At 51.5% G+C, this 18207-nt stretch overlaps 2 protein-coding genes across 4 annotated transcripts; one reads left to right on the top strand and one right to left on the bottom strand.

Moving 5' to 3' along the window:
• Positions 1-8293: 8293 nt before the first annotated feature.
• MRPL36 (mitochondrial ribosomal protein L36) lies at positions 8294-12442 on the bottom strand. Of its 3 annotated transcripts, none has more exons than XM_060009690.2 (2): positions 12071-12442; positions 8294-9543 (listed from the first exon to the last, which is right to left on the bottom strand). In XM_060009690.2, exons 1-2 carry the CDS (start codon positions 12238-12240, stop codon positions 9225-9227), a joined length of 489 nt encoding a protein of 162 aa, XP_059865673.2. In that variant the 5' UTR covers positions 12241-12442; the 3' UTR covers positions 8294-9224. The 3 variants fall into 3 exon arrangements, with proteins under 3 accessions (XP_059865673.2, XP_059865674.1, XP_059865672.2); XM_060009691.1 differs by lacking the exon at positions 12071-12442 and adding an exon at positions 11463-11512; XM_060009689.2 differs by lacking the exon at positions 12071-12442 and adding an exon at positions 9987-10327.
• On the top strand, positions 11577-17535 carry NDUFS6 (NADH:ubiquinone oxidoreductase subunit S6). The gene is made up of 4 exons (XM_060009692.1): positions 11577-11742; positions 12648-12701; positions 16558-16680; positions 17404-17535. The coding sequence occupies exons 1-4, from the start codon at positions 11611-11613 to the stop codon at positions 17467-17469; spliced, it is 375 nt and encodes a 124-aa protein (XP_059865675.1). The 5' UTR covers positions 11577-11610; the 3' UTR covers positions 17470-17535.
• Positions 17536-18207: the final 672 nt, after the last annotated feature.

Below are 18207 nucleotides of genomic sequence, written 5' to 3'. Positions count from 1 at the left end.
CACGTTAAGCCCAGAAAGTGAGAGGGTCCTGGTAGGGAGGGCGAAGGGGAAGGAAGCTGCTCGTGGAGAGCTGGGCCCCCGCCAGGTCCTCTTCTGCAGGACCTGGAGGCTCCGACTCCGGCCCTCACACACACATGGACCCTGACCAGTTGGAGCCCACGGGGTGGGCGGCTCTGCCCCACGGGAGGGGCAGGGGACCAGAGGGGCCTGCAGGAGCCGAGGGTCACTTTTCCTTTCCCGCTCTTACGAGGCTAAAATTCTTTTCAGTGAGCAGATTGTTCACAAATGTTTACGGTTTCCTCCTCGATATCAATTACCAGAGTAAGATGTGGACCTAACTCCTTAAAAAAAAAGACACCAAAACAGTAAACCTTTCATTTTGTTCCCACCCCATCCCACTCTCCCATCTAGAACTACAAATAATTGCTGTGTTGGCGTGGGTTGGCCCGGAACTTTTCTTACAATGTTACCTACATATTTTTACTTGGAAGAAACATGTGGTTGGATTTACAAGAGTTTAATTTTTACATAAACGAAAACATGCTTTGTACACTGAGGTCCAATTTTCTTTTTATATTTAATACTTAGAAATGTGTCTGGGCTGGCGTCCGTCACAGCTCAGAGAGGCCTGTCGTTTATCCAAGGGCTGCGCGCCCCACCCTCCTGGGATCGCGTCATCCTTGACTTAACCATACACCCCCTGGAAATGAGCGTTTGACTCGTTTCCGGTCTTTTGCCGTGGCGAACGCTGCTGCCGAGGGCAGCCTTGCAGGCTCCTGTCTGTGCGCGAGTATTTCGCTGAGAGGACGCCCAGAGCGGCTCAGGAAGAACACGTATTCTACATGTAAGAGTCTGGAGGCACAGCTACCCACAGTTCATGGAAATTTCTGTTCGCAGGCAGTGTTCCACCTGGATAACATCCTTTTTAACTTTTGCGAATCTGACGGGCAAACACACACTTCACTTTTATTTTATTCTCATTTTCCGATTACTAGTGAGATCAAACGTATCTCCGCGCATGTGCTTGGACACTCTGCCTGTTCACGTCTTTTGCCCACTTTTGTCAGCCTGTTTGACCTTTCTTCAGGGTTTGCTGTGCCTATTTTGTACCTGAGATCTTCACCCTGTTATGTGTGGGCCACCCTCCCACGGGTCCCCTGGTCTGTCTTATTCTGTAGGATGTGGTGACAGTCTCCCCTTGCCCTAGGGAGTTGGCTGAGGCCCCAAGCTGAGGGCAGTGAGAGGAACGTGTCCACACCTTCTGAGGAGGTTATGGACCCTGACCTTGGCCCTGGCTCTGGGCTGTCTGAGTGAGAGGACCCTGGACCCCCCAGGCAGTACTTCTCAGAGGAGAAGCAGGAGGATGGGCAGGACCGTGGGCCCAGTGTGGAGGGAGCCCCTTGGAGGTGTGGGACCACGTGCCCTGGACTTGGAAACTCGGGTCTGGTGCCGGCTTCATCTGGGGACTGAGGGTCGGGCGTCGGGCTGTCCTCTCCATGACAGGAGGGAGGCGAGGCCCGAGCCAGCCTGGGGGAATCTGATGCTCTTTCCATCAGAGCGCAGGGCTGATGCACGTCTTAATGATGAAGCCATCAATTCCCAGATATCACGGAGCGGACAGAGCCTGGGAGGGGCGTCGGGGAAGCTGCATAGGAAAAAAACACAGCTGTTCCCGGCGCACCACGGAGCACTTGGGGCTGGCGTCCTCCTGGCCCAGGTGTGGAGTTTACCTGCTGAGTAAGCCTGTCCTGCATCTTCCTTTCTGACCCCCGGAGTCCATGTCTCGCTTAAGAGCAGGTGTTCGCGCCCCAGTGTTATGCAAATACTTTTCGGTAATTCTTCTCATAATTTATATGGTGATTTTTGCTTATTTTTTGGACACGTATGAAATTTACCGCAGCCTTTGCTGCGTGGTGGTAACTCTGACTCCCCCCAACACCATCTGCCGCATGCTTTATGCCTCCTGCACCGACTTGAAATGCTGCGCTCACCCCGCTGCACGCGATCATTTACGTAGAGATTCCTTCCGGTCTCTGTCTGTTTCCTCACACTGTTTAATGATCACCCTTCACAATGTGCTTTCATACCTGGTAGAGAAACCCTGTCCAGTTTCAGGTATAAAGAGGTTGCCTGACTGTCTGCTTACATTTCATCTTCCAAACGAATGCTGAAGCCACTTGCCAAGCTCCACAAACGCTTCCCCTGGGATTTTGGTGGCTTTCCCACCAGAGGCATCAGTAGATAAGTGCCTTAGTTTGGGTCCCCCTCAAAGTGGAACCTGAGTCGGGGAAGGGGGTGCAGAGCTTATCTGAGATGTGATTCCGTCAAGCAGAAGTGAGGGAAAGGGGGTGAGAGAGGGGTCGGAAAATCCCCTAGAGGTGGGTTATTGCGCTTGTCAAAACGTGGAATTACCTGATTTTTCAATTCTAGACATCCTGGTGGAGAGGCTGGGCTATCTCACCTGATGATGAATGGTGTGGGGCGTCCATCCTGTGCTCACATCTATCATCACTGGGGAGGTTCAGTTTTAAGAACCGGGTTGCCTAGGGCTCACCTCCACAGGGGCCCTGGAGAAAACCAGGTAGAATGCACCACAAGCTTTCCACCGAAGGACAGGGAACGGGGTGTCCACCCACTGCTTCCCTTCACACGGGTTGAGGTTTGCGGCATTAACTCTCATGCTCTGGCCTCCTGCAGCTTTGGACCAAACCCCAAGGAGGGAAAGGGACTGTGTGGACTCCACGGTCCAGCGCTGGGGTAGACTGTCCAGCACGGGTGTGCCCATCAGGGGACGTCAGGGGGCACAGCGTGCCGCGGGAGGGGTGCTGGGTCTGCTCCAGGGTAATGTCTCTAGATTGTCCCCCTGCTGCTGTGCCCATGGGGCCGCCAGCCCTGTGCTCCAGAGCGATCCTGCTTCCAAGAGCCCCACATGTGCACCCAGCCCACTGTTCCCACCCAGGGGTCCCCAGACACTTCCTTCCCAGCAGAGTTGTTTTTAAATTTTTTTAAATTTTGTTTTTTAATTTTAATTTTTAAAATTAAAAAAATTTTTTTTTTAATTTTGAAAATTTTAATTGTTTTTTAATTTTTTAAATTGTTTTTAAACTTTTTTAAATTTTGAAAATTTATTTTATTGAAGTATAGTTGATTTACAATGTTGTGTTAATTTCTACTGTACAGCAAAGAGATTCAGATACATATATATATTCTTTTCCACTATGGTTTATCACAGGATATTGAGTATAGTTCCCTGTGCTATACAGTAGGACCTTGTTGTTTATCCATCCTAAATGTAATAGTTTGCATCTGCTAATCCCGAACTCCCAGTTCTTCCCTCCCCCACCCCCTCTCCCCCTTGGCAACCACAAATCAGTTCTTTATGTCTGTCTGTTCCTGTTTCATAGATAAGTTCATTTTAGATTCCACATATAAGTGATGTCATATGATATTTGTTTTTCTCTGGCTGACTTATTTCACTTAGTATGATAATATCTAGTTGCATCCATGTTGCTGAAAATGGCATTATTTCGTTCTTTTTTATGGCTGAGTAGTATTCCATTGTATAAATGTACCACACCTTCTTTATCTATTCCTCTGTTGATGGACATTTAGGTTGCTTCCATGTCTTGGCTATTGTGAATAGTGCTACAATGAACACCGGGGTGCATGTATCTTTTTCAATTATAGTTTTCTCCAGATATCTGCCCAGCAGTGGGATTGCTGGATCATACGGTAGCTCTATTTTTAGTTTTTCGAGGAACCTCCTTACTGTTCTCTGTAGTGGCTGCACCCGTTTACGTTCCACCAACAGTGAAGGAGTGTTCCCTTTCTCCACACCTTCTCCAGCATTTGCTATGGGTAGCCTTTTTGATGGTGGCCACTCCGACCGGTGTGAGGTGGTACCTCACTGTGGTTTTGATCAGCATCTGATAATTAGTGAGGCTGAACATCTTCTCATGCGCCTGTTGGCCGTCTGTATGTCTTCTTTGCAGAGATGTCGAATTAGGTCTTCCTGGCAGAGTTTTTAACCTTAGACATCTGACTCCAACACGCGGACTTGGATCTGGGGCTTTGGGCGCAGGACGGAGAGATATAAGCCTTGTATTTTTCTCAATCCATTTTTTTAAAAGATATAATTTGCATAAAATAAAATTGACTGGTTTGATGAGTTTCAACCAGTGTACGCAGTGACCACAATTAAGATTTCTGATATTGATACTTGGTGTCTTCTCCCTTTTTTCTTGATCAGACCAGCCAGAGATTTTTCTTACAGCCCATTTCAAAGAACCAGCCTTTCGGTTCATTTTCCCCATGGCTATTCCGTTTTTTTTTTTAATCCCTTTGATTTCTGTTTTTTAGTATTTCTTTCCTTCTACTTACTTTAGGTTTCATTTGCTCTTTTTTAGTTCCTTCAGGTAGAAAATTAGACCATTGTTTTGAGTCCTTTTCTTTTCTAATGTAAGCATGAAATGCTATACGTTTCCCTGTAAGTAACTGCTTTCCACACATGTCAATGTGCTGTGTGTTCATGTCTGTCCAGTTCTACGTACCTTTCTAATCCTCCTTTGACCCGTGGGTTATTTAGAATTGTGCTGTTTAGTTTGTTTCCAAGTATTTGTGTGATTTTCCAGATATCTTTGTGATTAAATCCTAGTTTAGTATTGTGATCAGGACATATTTTTTATAATTTCAATCTTCTGAAATTCACTGAGACGTTCATTTTTTGAAATTCATTGCCCCAGAATATGGTCAATTTTGGTACATATTCTGCCTGAACCTAAAAAGAAACCCCAGAAAACAAGCCTATTCTGCTGATATTCAGGGGGAGTGTTTTATAAATCTCAATTAGATTAAGTTGATTCATAGTATTGTTCAAATCTGCATGCTTATTATTATTTAATCTACGTGTTCTATCAATTATTGAGAAAGGAGTATTGATGTCTCCGACCATAATTCTGGATGTGCCTATCCTTCCTTGCAGTTCTATAAATGTTTGCTTTATGTATTTTGAAGCTCTGTTATTATATGCGTAGACATTTAGGATTGTTATCTGTTCTTGATTAACTAACCCCTCTATCATTATACTTGGTAATAGCTGGTGATCAAAAGTCTATTTTGACAAAGATTAGTGAAACCACACCAGCTTTCTTTTGATGTTGTTTGCATGACGTATCTTCTTCCATCCCTTAACCTGTCTGTGGCATATTTAAACTGGATTTCTTGGGCACAGCATATACTTGAGTCTTGCTTTTTTAATGCAATCTGACAGTCTCTTCTGTTTGATTGGGGTTCTTGGACCATTTAGTGTGATTATTGATAGTTGAGTTTAAATTTACAATCTTATTTTTTATTTATCGTATCAGTACATTGCTCCTTTTCCTCTTTGAGTTTTCTTATTTTAAATTAATTGGATATTTTAATATTTTGTGTTTTCTCCATTATTGACTTACTACATATGTCTTTTTGTTTTATTTTCTTAGTGGTTGGTCTAGTGTTTACAGTATAAAACTGTGACATCACAGTTTGCCTTTAAACACGACTTACCAGGTCAGGATTGGAGTGAGACCCTTAGGAGAGCAGGTTCTCATCCTTTGTGCTGTTGTGGTCACACGTGTCAGAACTACATGCGTCAAAAACACCACGAGATGTTGCTACTACTTTTCTTTAAACAGTTATCGTTCAAAGGGACGTTTAAATGAAGGGAAATACCTTTTATGTTTATGTAAATAGTTACTACTTCTGGCTGTCTTCATCTCTTTATGTAGATCTACGTTTCCATCTGAATTCCCCTAGCTTTGGTTTATCAGAACAAGTCTTGTCTCCCACCTTCCTTTTCAAAAGATATTTTCAGTGGATATAGATTTCTAGATTGGCAGTTCTCCCCAGAACTTTGGAGAGGTTTTATTGTCTTCTGGCCTGCATGGTCTCTGATGAGAAGTCAGGTGTTACAGTATTATTTTTTTTCTCTTTATGAGGAATGAGTCTTTTTTTTTTTTCTCTGAAGTTGAGGTTTTCTCTTTATCTGATTTTTAGCAATTTGATAAAGATGTACTATTATGTAGTTTTCTTTATGTTTCTCCTGATTGGAGTTTGTTAAACTTCTTGGATTTGTGGGTTTATTGGTTTTACCAAATACAGAAACATTCTGGTCATTTTTTCTTCAACTATTTTTTTCCTGCCTCAACCCTCCCGGGACTGCAATTCCACTTAGGCTAGAATGCTGGCTATTCTCCCACAGCTCACTGAGTTCCATTGTTTGCTTTTGTTTCTTGATGTTGTTGTCTTTATTTATTTGAGTTCCATTTGCTCCAGAAATTCCATTTGGGTATTTTTTTTTTTTTTTTTGCAAGTGTTATTGAGGTGCAGTTTACCTCAAGTGAAACACTCACTTTTAGTGTATAGTTCTATGAGTTTTATAGGCAGGTAGAGTCATGAAACCACCGCCATAATCAAATTGTAGAATATTCCATCACCCAAAAGCATTCCTTCATGTCCCTTTGTAGTCAATCCCTTGTCCCCATCCCCAGCTCCTGCCAACAGATCAACTGTCTGTCCCTGTAATTTTGGCTTTTCCATGATGCCATACCCTTGGAGTCATAAAATATGCAGCTTTTTGAGTCCAGGCTTCCATCAGTCAGAATAATGGATTTGAGTTCATCCATGTTTTCATTTGTACCAGTAGTTCTTTCTTTTTGCTGCTGAGTAAGGACGTACACAGCTGGTTCATCCATTTGCCACCTGCAGGACATGTGGGCTGTTTCCAGTTTGTTGTGGGTTTTTTTTTCTTTTTTCATTTATATGTAAAACCACTATAAACATTCACATAAAGGTTTTACTGTGAACAAAAGTTGCCATTGTTCTTGGACAAATACCCAGAAATGAGATTGCTGAATAAATGAATAGTTAACTTCATGAGAAAGGGTCAAACTGTTTCCAACATGGCTGTACTAATTTTTACTGAGTTACAGTTGCTACAATGCTCACCATTAATTGATTTTGCTATTTGTTAACCGTTCTACTAGGCAGGGGTGCGGTCTCATTGTGGTTTTCATTTGCTTTTCACTAGAATCTAGTGCTGAGCATCTTTTTTATGTGCTTCCTTTTCATTAGTACATTTTCTTTTGTGAAATATCTCTTCAAGTCTTTTGCCCATTTTTAATTGGGTTGTTCTCTTAGTATTGAGTTTCAGATTTCTTTATATATTATAGATCCATTCCTTGATCAGAAATGTGTTTTGCAGATATTTTCTCCTAGTTTTTGCCCTGTCTTTTCATTTACTTAACAGTGTCTTCTGAAGAGCAGGAGATAGTAACCTTGACGAGAACTAATCTAACAGTGTTTTCTCTCATGGATCACACATTTGGTGTAATGTCTTTGCATAACCCAAATTCACATGTAATTCCTCCCATGCTTTTATAGTATTGGGCTTTACGTTTAGGCCTATGGTCTATTTTTAGTTAAGCTTTGTATAAGGTGAAAGGTGTGGAGTTTCTTCTGTGTGTCTGGAAATCCAGTCTTCTAGAATCATGTGTAAAAAAGACTATCCCTTCTACATTGACTTGCCTTTAATCCTGTTTCGAAAATCATTTAGGCACATATGTGTGGGTCCATTTCTGAGCACTCGGCTGGGTCCTATTGGGCTATGTGTGTACACGTTCGCAGGTACTACACCGTCTTCACTGCTGCGGTTTATGTACGGTGAGCCTTGAAATCAGGGAGTGTGAGTCCTCCAGGTCTTCATTTTCAAAATTCTTCTGGCTATTTGCTTGCTTTACCTTTCCATACAAAATTTTGAAGAACCATGGCCTTTTGTAAAAAATCGTATAAAAATCAGGATTACATTGAGTCTGTAGACCAATTTGGATGAAACTAACAGTAATATTCTAATGTCAATATTTTATTTAATTTTATTTGAATTCTCCAAGTGTTTTACAATTCTAAGTGTACAGAATGTGCCTAATCTTGCTATTTAAATATATCATGGTTTTGGTGCTATTATAAATAGTATTTAAATCTCAGATTCTATTCGTTCCTGGCCAGTATATACAAAGATCTCTCTCACTATATGGATAATAGAGAAAACATGAACTGTTTCTGGTAGGTTGTGTCAAATCGTAGGATACGAAACTTATTTAATGATCTAAACAGGGGACTGGCACTCTTTTCCTGCAAATACAGCCCCAATAGTAAACATGTGAGGTTTTCCAGGTCATAAGGTCTCTGATGTAACTACTCAGCTACTACTTTGGCTGCTGTAGGTTTAACAAAACATAAATGAATGGCATGGCTGTTTTCCAATAAAGCTTTATTTACAAAAATGGGTTGCAGGCTGGATCTGGCCTGTGGATTGTAATTTGCTGCCTTCTGACCTAAACCGACTTTTTTGTTGTGCTGCAATCTCAGGGCTCTAAATGCTGGTCCATCCAGGTATCGGGAAGTAGATGAGCTGCAAGGGGTTTGGTCATGCTCTTATCTTAGATCAAACAGAGGCTGATAACCCCAGGAGAGAAGGATGATTCAAAAACTCATCAGGCTGTGACCCCGTGACAGGCGACACCAGGACACTGAGTACCACTGGCTCCAGGTCACAGTCTGCAGAGTCCACAGCAGCAGCTCATACCCACTGCATACACACGTGTGCACACACACACACACTGCACCCATGCATACACTGCACACTGCACCCATGGACACACGTGGGCGCACACACTTCTCAAGTCTCAGACTAAGGATGACAAACATATTTAATCAATGCCCCAAATACCTTTATATATGTATAAACAAGTTAAATTTCCCTTGACTTAAAGACTGCTATCACGGCCTTCCCTGCTTATCCTGGAGATGGGAATGTTGAGAACACGTGTCTGAATCCACAGGGAAGCAGCAGTGTGGCTGAACGCAGAGACAGGGCCGAGAGAGAGCCGACGCACAGGGTGGTCTTCTAAAGAACCTGCATTCTGACGTGGGATAAAGCCAGCTTTCCCTCCCCCCGATGTTCGGTCCTCTGCCCGAGCGCAAACACAGGTTGCGCAGGAGCTAAGAAGGACACGTTCCCAGGTGGGTCTCAGGCTTGGCTGGATCCCGAGCCACAAGGAGGTGAGACGCAGGCCGCAGAGTCCACAACACCCGAAGGTCAGCAGAACGGAGGCTACACAATGTTTACTTGTTATTTTCCTTTCGACGAGGCAGCACCGTCGCCGGGCAGGGATTTCCCAGCCCGAGGGCTACATTTGTCTCTGCTTGTGCTTCGGGTTGGTCTTGCAGTAGACGAACCAACGCCCGCGCCTCTTGACCAGGTAGCAGCCCTTGCACCGCTTCTTGAGGACGCCCTTGGTCTTGAAGCCCAGGGCTGGCTGCTGCAGGCCGAGTACCAGGCGCGCGGAGAGGAGCGCGGCTGCCGGGCTGGGGGGCGCACCGACCTGACGGCAGGCGCGCGGGTGGCACGGCGCGAGAGAGGAGAGCGGGAGGCCACCCAGGTGCAGCAGGGGGCCCACGGCGGAAACCACTTTCCTTAGGAGAGCGGTGGCCATGTCGCGGCTGGATCTAGGGAGAAAGAGGAAAAGTTGTCACAGCTGCCGGTGGCTCCTGCCCCCGAGAAAACCTCCTTCCCCACGTCCCTGCCCTCGGGACACAGGCCGCGGGTCCGGGAATCTGCGCGACCCCCGGGAGGGCACGAGAGCGGCGAGCGGCACCGTGTCTCCGCCCGGCGCCGAGACCCCCACCCGGCCGCCGGGGCCAGACGAGGCCCGCGTCCACGTGACCCCGTGGCGGCCGGGCCGCGGGCTGGAGCAGAGGGCACGAGGTCCGGAACGGTGCCCGGCTAGAAGGGATCACCCGTGCGGCCGCTTCCCACCGCAGTGACCTCCGCCCGCGTCCCACCCGGGCAAGCCGAGGCCAGGGGTCCCCGGAACGCGCCCTTCCTGAGCCCGGAACTCCCGCCGCCTCCCCTGCCCCTCGGGACCCCCGGAACACCCCACGACCCCTACCTGCAAAGAGTGAGTCCGGGCCCGCCCGCAGCCCGCCTCGCCAGCCCCTGCGCCTGCGCCCTCGGCAGCGCCTGCGCAGTGGGGCGGAGATGCCGTCGTCCGGAGTGTCCGCCAGGAAGGAAGATGGCAGCAGGGTCACGTGGCGGTCCCCTCGGGGCTGGGCGCAGAGGCGGAGCCACGGGGGTGCGGGAGTCGCGGAGCGCCGGGTTCCTCCCCGGCTGCTTGCCTTTCCCCTCCCCGGTCCCCTGCATACCCAGCCCGCCCCCCACTCCCGGGACCCTGCGCCCTCCTCCCGGGACTCCCCCAGCCCTGTGGGCCACCGGGCGGCTAAGGTTTGGGGGGCGCTCCCGGGGGCGGGGGAGGGATGAAAAATGGGAACAAAAGTAGGTATTTTGAATGAAAAAGAAGTCACAACCAAGTAGACTTTTTAAAAAGCTGATAAATATCAATGTCAAAACAAAATCTAGAAAAACCTCATGTTTGTATTAAGTGGACATCCTGGGAGAAATGTGGCGAGGCTCAGGGGAACGCATGGAAATAGGCCCTGGTTCTAACTGACTGCAGTTAAATTTATTTCCTCCAACATACTTTCAAACACAGAGAAAAGTTAAAAGACACTGATGGCGAACACCCACGTACGTACCCACTGCCCAGATTCCACAGTGAAATCGCCACGCATGTCTTTCCAGGCTGTGTCTGCGTGGACACAACTACTTTCCACGCACACGAAGGTGAGCTGCACACGGGGTGCACCTGCGCGCCGCCCTGGCACCGCACGCGCACCCCTGACCCGGCTGCAAGCTGTGGCCCCTGCCCAGGTGAGCTCGGGCCTGCCTCTGAGCATGCGTCCGTGGACACCTTTCCGATCCGGGAGGTATTCTGGGCACTGTCGCCTCTCATCGCCACACCGCCCTGGAGTCCAGGCTGTGGGTGCCCTCAGCTCCTGGGCAGTGGGATGCGCGACTCCACCCCAGCTCTGGGACTGCTCCCTGTGCCCACCGCCCTCGCCCATCGGGGGCTGGCCGTGAGCTGACCATCCCGACGGGTCTCTGCACAGGCCGTTTGGAGGACGCCATGAGGGGCAGGAGAGAAGCAGGGCCGGGACCGCGAGGTGTGCTCCAGAGCAGCGGGCCTTTCGGGGCTAACCTGCATGAGGGATGCCATCGGCTGCGCTTTACTGGCAGTTTCATTGGGCTCTGCTGCAGAAACCCCAGAACCACAAAGAAATGCGCTCTGTCCAACATGATGTACTTCCAGTTTCCTCTAAGCAAGGACTCATCTCCAACATTCACAACATTCAACATGTAACTCCCCATGATTATCCGTAACCATCGAAGGTAAGCACTGCATCTTCCGTTTCCATCCTCCCCTGCCCTGCCCCTTGTAAGTGGAGCATCACTAAGTGCTAAGGTTGCGCGGAGCGTCCCCCCTTATCCGGGCTGAGCCCCCGCCCGCCGCTGCACCAGCCGGCCGCACCTGCCTGACCGCACCGCGCGTGCGCGCCTCACCGGGCGAGGTAAATCCGGGCCGAGGTTGTGTGTGGGGGGGGGGGGGGGCGCGGACGCCGTGCGCATGCGTCGGCGCTCGGCGCGTCGGTGCGCGGAGTCGAAGGTCAGCCTGAAAGATGGCGGCGGCGGTGACCTTCCTCAGGTTGCTGGGCAGGGGGGGCGCGGCGGCGCGGAGCCTGCCCGGGGCCGCCAGGTGCTTCGGGGTGCAGACCTCGCCGACCGGGGAGAAGGTCACGCACACCGGCCAGGTAACGCCTGCGGCGCGGAGAGCGCCCTCCCCCTCGGGGCGCCCAGGTGGGCGGAGCCCCGGCTCGGCCCCCGTGTCCCCGGGGCCCAGCGCCCCGCTGCCCCCTGTGCCCCAAGCTCAGTGCCCGTGGTCCAGTCGCCCAGCACCCCGGTCCCTCCTCTTCCCCCGGCCCAGCACCCGGGTCCCACGGTCCAGTCCCTCGGGGCCCCGAGCCCCGCACCCGCAGTCCAGTCCCCCAGTCCCCCTGACGCCCCAGACCCAGCGCCTGCGGTGCCGTCCTCGGTCTCCCCCTCCGTCCGGGGCCCCGGGCCCACTACCCGCAGGGGTACCGAGGGGCTGTCTGCAGCCACTGTGGTCTCATCCTCGCAGCGAACTCGGATCCAAGACTGTTATCCCGGGGTAGCCCCTTGGTTACTGTGGGGAGCCCTCCGGTGGAGTCAGCAATGACCAGTTCTGTGCGTCCGATCTCCTCGTGTTTGTGTAATGTTGAATACCACATTGTAGTAACTCTCGAGTTACTGAAATACAAACACGGCGTTAGGCTGTGATCCGCAGCCCAAAGATGAGGGAGTGAGTACCTGTGTTGTTAGAAAAGGCCACGGAGCAGGTTCAGAGAGGAGGGGAGCTCCGGGGCCTCCGAGGTCGAAGGCGGGTGTCCCCCTCCGCCAGGACTGCGCTCCTCTGCTCCTTCCCTACCTTTTGCTACTTCCAGTTCAGACTCCTGCCTGATGTCCCGTTAGGAATCCTGCTGAAAAACGCCCCTGGGTGCGCAACTACACGGACTCGCGGTGTGTGTGATCGTGAATGGCCTGAACGTTAAGAAAACACTTTTCCTGAAGCGTTTATGATTGGTGTAAGATACAGCATCGGGCCGTAAAAAATCACATACCGTCTTTTTCTTTTCAGGTTTATGGCGATAAAGACTACAGGAAAGTTCGATTTGTAGGTCGTCAGAAAGAGGTGAGTGAAAGGTCTAGCAAAAGAGAGGTGAGCTTTCTAAAACTTTTTATAACGGAGAAGAAATAAATACTAATCTGTAAAATTTAAGTAAATTCTCCCCAGATTGTGAGCACTCTAGAATCTCTGGAATTCTCCATTTCTTCTGCGTGTTAAACATGTCTAGTTCTGTTTTGCTTTTTCCCCCTGAGACATGTAACACGACATCTCGTGAGTATAGTTTTAGCTTACGTGTAAATGGGCGTGACCTTTTCTTTCACTTCTGTGCCTTATACTTGCCAGACTCTCAGGTTAAAGCAGAGTCACATCAATGTTTTAAAATTACTCTTTCAGTCGCTTTTTGGAGTATGTTTTCTGTGGTTCACAGCGTATAGATTAGGCTGGTTCTTTCAGGGACTTTTTTTTTTTTTTTTTGCGGTACTCGGGCCTCTCACTGCTGTGGCCTCTCCCGTTGCGGAGCACAGGCTCCGGACGCGCAAGCTCAGCGGCCATGGCTCACGGGCCCAGCCGCTCCGCGGCATGTGGGATCTTCCCGGACCGGGGCACGAACCCGTGTCCCCTGCATCGGCAGGTGGACTCTAAACCACTGCGCCACCAGGGAAGCCCTTTCAGGGACTTTTGAAGACAGCACATGGGTGGGTCTTCCCTGAGTGGGTCTGAAACACCAGTGCAACCGCTGGACACTGGAATCCTTTCGCCTCGGTGGCCTGCGTTCTTCCCACTTCCTCTCTCCCGTGCCTGCCACCTCAGAGGGAGTCCTCACCGCCCTGGCTCAGGCCTCCCTCCACCCCTCCCCAGCAGTCACCTGGCGTCACTTCTCCCCTTCAGGCAGCCTGTTGATTCTTCCTGCCACCCTCAGCTGTCCCTAAGTCGCATCTCCCCTCCCTTTGACCTTGGTTACGTTGTCCATCCCCAGGGTCTGGTTTCCTACCTCCCACTTTGAGGGTGTCGTGGGGCGAGGAGTCTGGCCCCCTGGATGGAGCAGTTCCAGCAGGTGCGTCCTGAGCCCTGGGGTCGACCCTGCCCCCGGCTTTCCATCTCAGCCTGTCACACTCCTCTCTCCTGGGAATTCTACCGTGGCTTCTGGTTTCTGGTTGCCCTCGCTGGGGACAGACATCAGGGAGCAACTTAAACACCGAACCAGACATTCCAGAGTTCGTGAGGCCAGTAACGTGTGAATGGAGGGGGCAGTGCTGGTGACGTCGCCTCGCTCAGACCCGTCAGCTCACCACGGTCCTGAACCGGCTGCAACCCTTGACCTCCCCGCTCGGGATCTCTGGGGCCTTTTCCTGTCCGAGATCGTGGGCGTCCAGGGGCCCACGCTCATGTAAGATGCGCAGCAGGTCTCTCCGGCTTTCATTCTTGCGACAAAAGTTTGGCGTTCAGTAGTATTTGAAATATTTTTGGTTTCCAAGAGACTGTTGTTTCAAAAGACCTCTAGGCATGCTGAAAAGTTGCATGAGAGTAGGAGCGCCTGTATCCCTCCCCCTCCACAGCGTCCCTGTGATTCTCCTCTTGCCTGAGTGCGCTGCCTTTGTGAGAAGCGACAGGGTTGAGCACTTGCTGAATGCTGATACTTTGTGTTAACTCAAGTCCGTGGTTTAGGTTTATGTGGTAGGTTCACGCTTGGGGTCGCACGTTCTGTGGGTTTGGACAGGTGCATGGCATCTCGTATCCACCGATCTTACTGTCTCTACGGTTTCATTTGGGTGAATTTTAAGAAATAAGCTGAACGTGCTCTTACTCTGAGGAGCGAGGAGAGCAGGAAGCTGGGTGGTCGATCCGCCTTCGCAGGAAAGGTGGGAAGCGTCCGCGTGTGGCTGCAGCGAGCCTGCCCTGGAACCCGCCAAGGGCCGGCCTTGTGGAGAGGAGATGCTCATGCAGAAGGGGGCCCAGCTGCCGCCCCCGGGGAGGGGCAGCCGTCGGCCTGCAGCAGTCCTGTGTCACTGGAGGGGCTAAGGGCCCAGCCGACCTCCTGTTCCTCTGCGGCGATGGAAGTATTTTCGTTACTTCACGGTTACACACGTGGAATTAAAAGCCGACGTTTCTTGCCCGTGAGTGACGGGCGCCCGTGGCATCCTCAGGCGGAGGTGGTGCTGGGCCCAGAAGTTGGTTAGCATGGCTGTCGTGCTGTGTTTGTCGGTCGGGTGGACCCTGTGGGGCTCCGTTTTCGGGGCGCAGGGCCCCCGGGCGTGGACAGCAGTGGGGACAACACAGCCACGTGTGTTCCGAGGGGGCTGCACTTCCTCACTCCTGCTCCCTTTCCGGAAATAGGAATCCCAGGGAAAGCTTTGGGATGGCATCATGTCTAGCTGACACAGCTTTCCAAAAGCAGGAGTGTCACCCCCGCTCTGCGGGCTCAGGACGTCAGCACCGCTGGGTGTCTCGGTGGCAGCGGGTGGGTAGGCTCTGCTCCGCAGTCGGTGCTCCTGGGTGCAAGTGGATTGGGCTCAAATTGTACTAAGCTAAGGGCCTCTCCCGCCGTGTTTGTGAAGATCGATCCTTGTTCTCTTCTCTTCGCTGCAGCCTCGGGCCCCTCTGGGTGCACGTGGGGTTCTGGGTGCCAGAGCGGGGAGCCACGTGGCCTTGGTCCTCCGGGCCTGACGGGGCACGACACTTCTCACCATCGTGATGAGCAGATACTGGGGTTACTCACGGAGCCAGAATCACAGTGACCTCGGGCAGCGTTTACACCCCGAGTGCCTCGTCTGCGTGCTTGTCCGCAGAGGAGTCTGGAAGGGGGAGAGCGGGCCCCACCGCTGACCGTGTTTGTCCTCTGTTACCGAGTTCCAACCCCGTGGACGCTTTGGCCCCCAGAGATGGGGACCTTCGAGATGATCTTGCTGTTTTGCACCCTGAGTGTGTCAGCTGGGGTGGAATCCCGCAGCCCCGTCAGATCAGGTTGGGGTCTTTGTAGGTCCAGCCGCTGCCCGTAACGTTGGGCTTCTGCCGGGCCATGCGTGGCGGTTCCGGTTCTGGTTCCGGTTCTGGCTGCTGTGGGTGAGCATCTCCAGCTTCCTCAGCTCAGACGACATTCTGTGCCTCCCAGCTGAGTACCTGCCCCGAGAGAAGCTGGCTCCCCGAGGAAGGAGGGGCAATGCGTCGCCCTCTCCCTGCCTTTACCAGCTTGAAAGTCATGAGCTGATTCCTTCCAGTGAGGAAGGCGGTGGGTTTAGCGCATCTCCGTGGAAGCGCGGGGTCAGGCATCTTGTGTTTCCGTGCTTCGTGGTTATGGTGCCGTCGTCGCTCCAGTGTCCCACGTGGAGCAGCCCTTGTAGTCCGAGGCTGCCTTTCCCTCCGTCGCAACGTGGCTCAGCCTCATCTGTACGTTTCCTGCTCGGGACCCCGAACCAGCTGTTAGTTCAGAGCCCGGTCCCCAGAGGGAAGTGGTCATGGAGACAGCGTGGCTCCTGGCCCCGGGTCGGCTGCTGCTTCTGGTCTTTTCCAGCAGATAGAGTAGGAGAGCATGTGTGTGCATGTGTGTCCATGTGCAGGTGTGAGAGGGAGGGTGGGGCAGGGACAGCAGAGAACAGGCGACGCTGCACGCGGGGTGGGATGTTAACAGGGGAATCCAGGTAGAGACAAAGGCGAATTCTTTGCACTGTTGTAATTCTTGCAGCTTTTCTGTGAGTTTGAAATTCTATCCAAATGGAAAGCTAAAGGCGTGTGTACACGTATGGAACGACTTGTGTATTTTGAGGATCTGCACTGATAATATTTGAATGAAACGGTACAGAACGTGCCTTTGCTGGCAGTGTGTGCGTGTATGTGGGGGGCGGTCTATGTTGATTTAAATTCCATGAGAGCGGCCAGTGTTTGTGCTTGTCTGTACGAGCTTCTCCTGTCTGTCTTTTTCCAGGTGAATGAGAACTTTGCCATCGACCTGATAGCAGAGCAGCCTGTGAGCGAAGTTGGGAGTCGAGTGATATCGTGTGACGGCGCGGGGGGGGCCCTGGGCCACCCCAAAGTGTACATAAACCTGGTAACGTGCCATCCGTCCCCGGACCCCCGTCCTTCTGTCCTGTCCTCACCCCGCTGGCCTCACCCTCTCCCACTCGGCCTTGCCCACAGACCACACGACAGGGGCTGAATAAAGGGCGTGTCCAGGGCAGCTTTGACTGTGCCGTGTGTGCAGCGGCCTTAGTGTCACCAGCACTGCTTTCCCTCAGGCTTGTAGGCATCTGTCTTTCCCAGGGAACCCTCGTGTCGGTGCCTGTGTGATCGTTTACTTTGTTGATAACTACACGCACAGAGCCTTTGAGAAGGAGAACAGTACACTGGCTGTTAGAGCAGAGAAGGATGCCTGGGGATAAAGCTCAGGTGCACGTGGTGTAGCGACAGGGCAGGACCCACCGCCGCCCCTGCTGCTGTGTCCGGGCTGGACCCCACCCCTGAGGGGTGGGCCTCTGCTCCGCGCCCCACCCTCCAGCCCTTCCAGGCCCCTGCTGGAGGGCCGGGAGGGGGACGGGGACCGAGCCGTGTGTTCCAGGGCAGGGAGCCTGCATCCCAGCGAGTCTGGGTGGAGCGGGCTGGACCCCGGGCCTCCGGCACAGCCACGTCCTGCGTCAGCAGTGACCACGGAGCTCCGTGGGCGCCCCTGGTTGGCTGTGTGTTTCCAGTGTCTGCTTTTAGCATCTGAGGTCTACCTGTCTCTAGATTGACGTAGAGTACGGAAATAGGAGATCTTTCCCTTTGAATTTTCCAGGACAAAGAAACGAAGACGGGGACGTGTGGCTACTGTGGCCTGCAGTTCCGGCAGTCCTGCCACTAGGGCCGCGTGGGCAGCTCGGTGGCATGGACTCTGTCTCTAGTGCCGAATAAAGGGTGTTGTTCTCTAGGATGCCGCGCACAGCTGTTTCTGTCACACAGGTTCACTTAGGGCTGCGGCTTAAGGTGGCGTCCCCTCCTGGGCCCCTGCCACATGCTCCTTCCACCCGCGGGACCACAGCGGGGGCTGGAAGAATCCGGGGGCCGGGGGCAGGGGGGACGTGGCTGCTCGGGGGCTCGGGCTCCGGCCCAGCTCCACCCCCGTCACTCATCTGCTGTCACTCTTTCTGTCCATCTGATCCTCAGGCTCCGTCTCGTGTCTTAAATCCCAAGAAGTTAAGTACCTATCTGAAGGTGTTAACAGTCACATGTGGTCCACATCAGGCACAATTTGTGTATTTAAAACAGTAGTGATTACAATGTGTCATAACAAAAATAAAAATGAATATTATGCGGGAAGAGAGTGGAGGCTTGGTGGGGTGATGGGAATTCCAGGAGGAAAAAGCGATGCATGGGGGGCGCGGGGAAGCGGCACCTACACCAGAGAAGATTCCTCAGCTGAGGGAGAACCCACAGATAACAGGGCACACCAGGTGCTCAGCAAAACTGGTGAGAAGAGACACAACTGGGTGCATTCTGGTTATAAAAACTAAGTTGATGAAACTTAAACTTTATGGAGGCTAGAGAGGACAAGACCGTTACAGCTTCCGGATGAAAGGAGAGATGACCATAGTGGCAGAGT

The sequence above is a fragment of the Delphinus delphis genome, chromosome 3 (genome assembly GCF_949987515.2).
Source record: "Delphinus delphis chromosome 3, mDelDel1.2, whole genome shotgun sequence".
NCBI classification, from domain to species: domain Eukaryota; kingdom Metazoa; phylum Chordata; class Mammalia; order Artiodactyla; family Delphinidae; genus Delphinus; species Delphinus delphis.
This window is presented reverse-complemented; position numbering and strand designations above follow the sequence as displayed.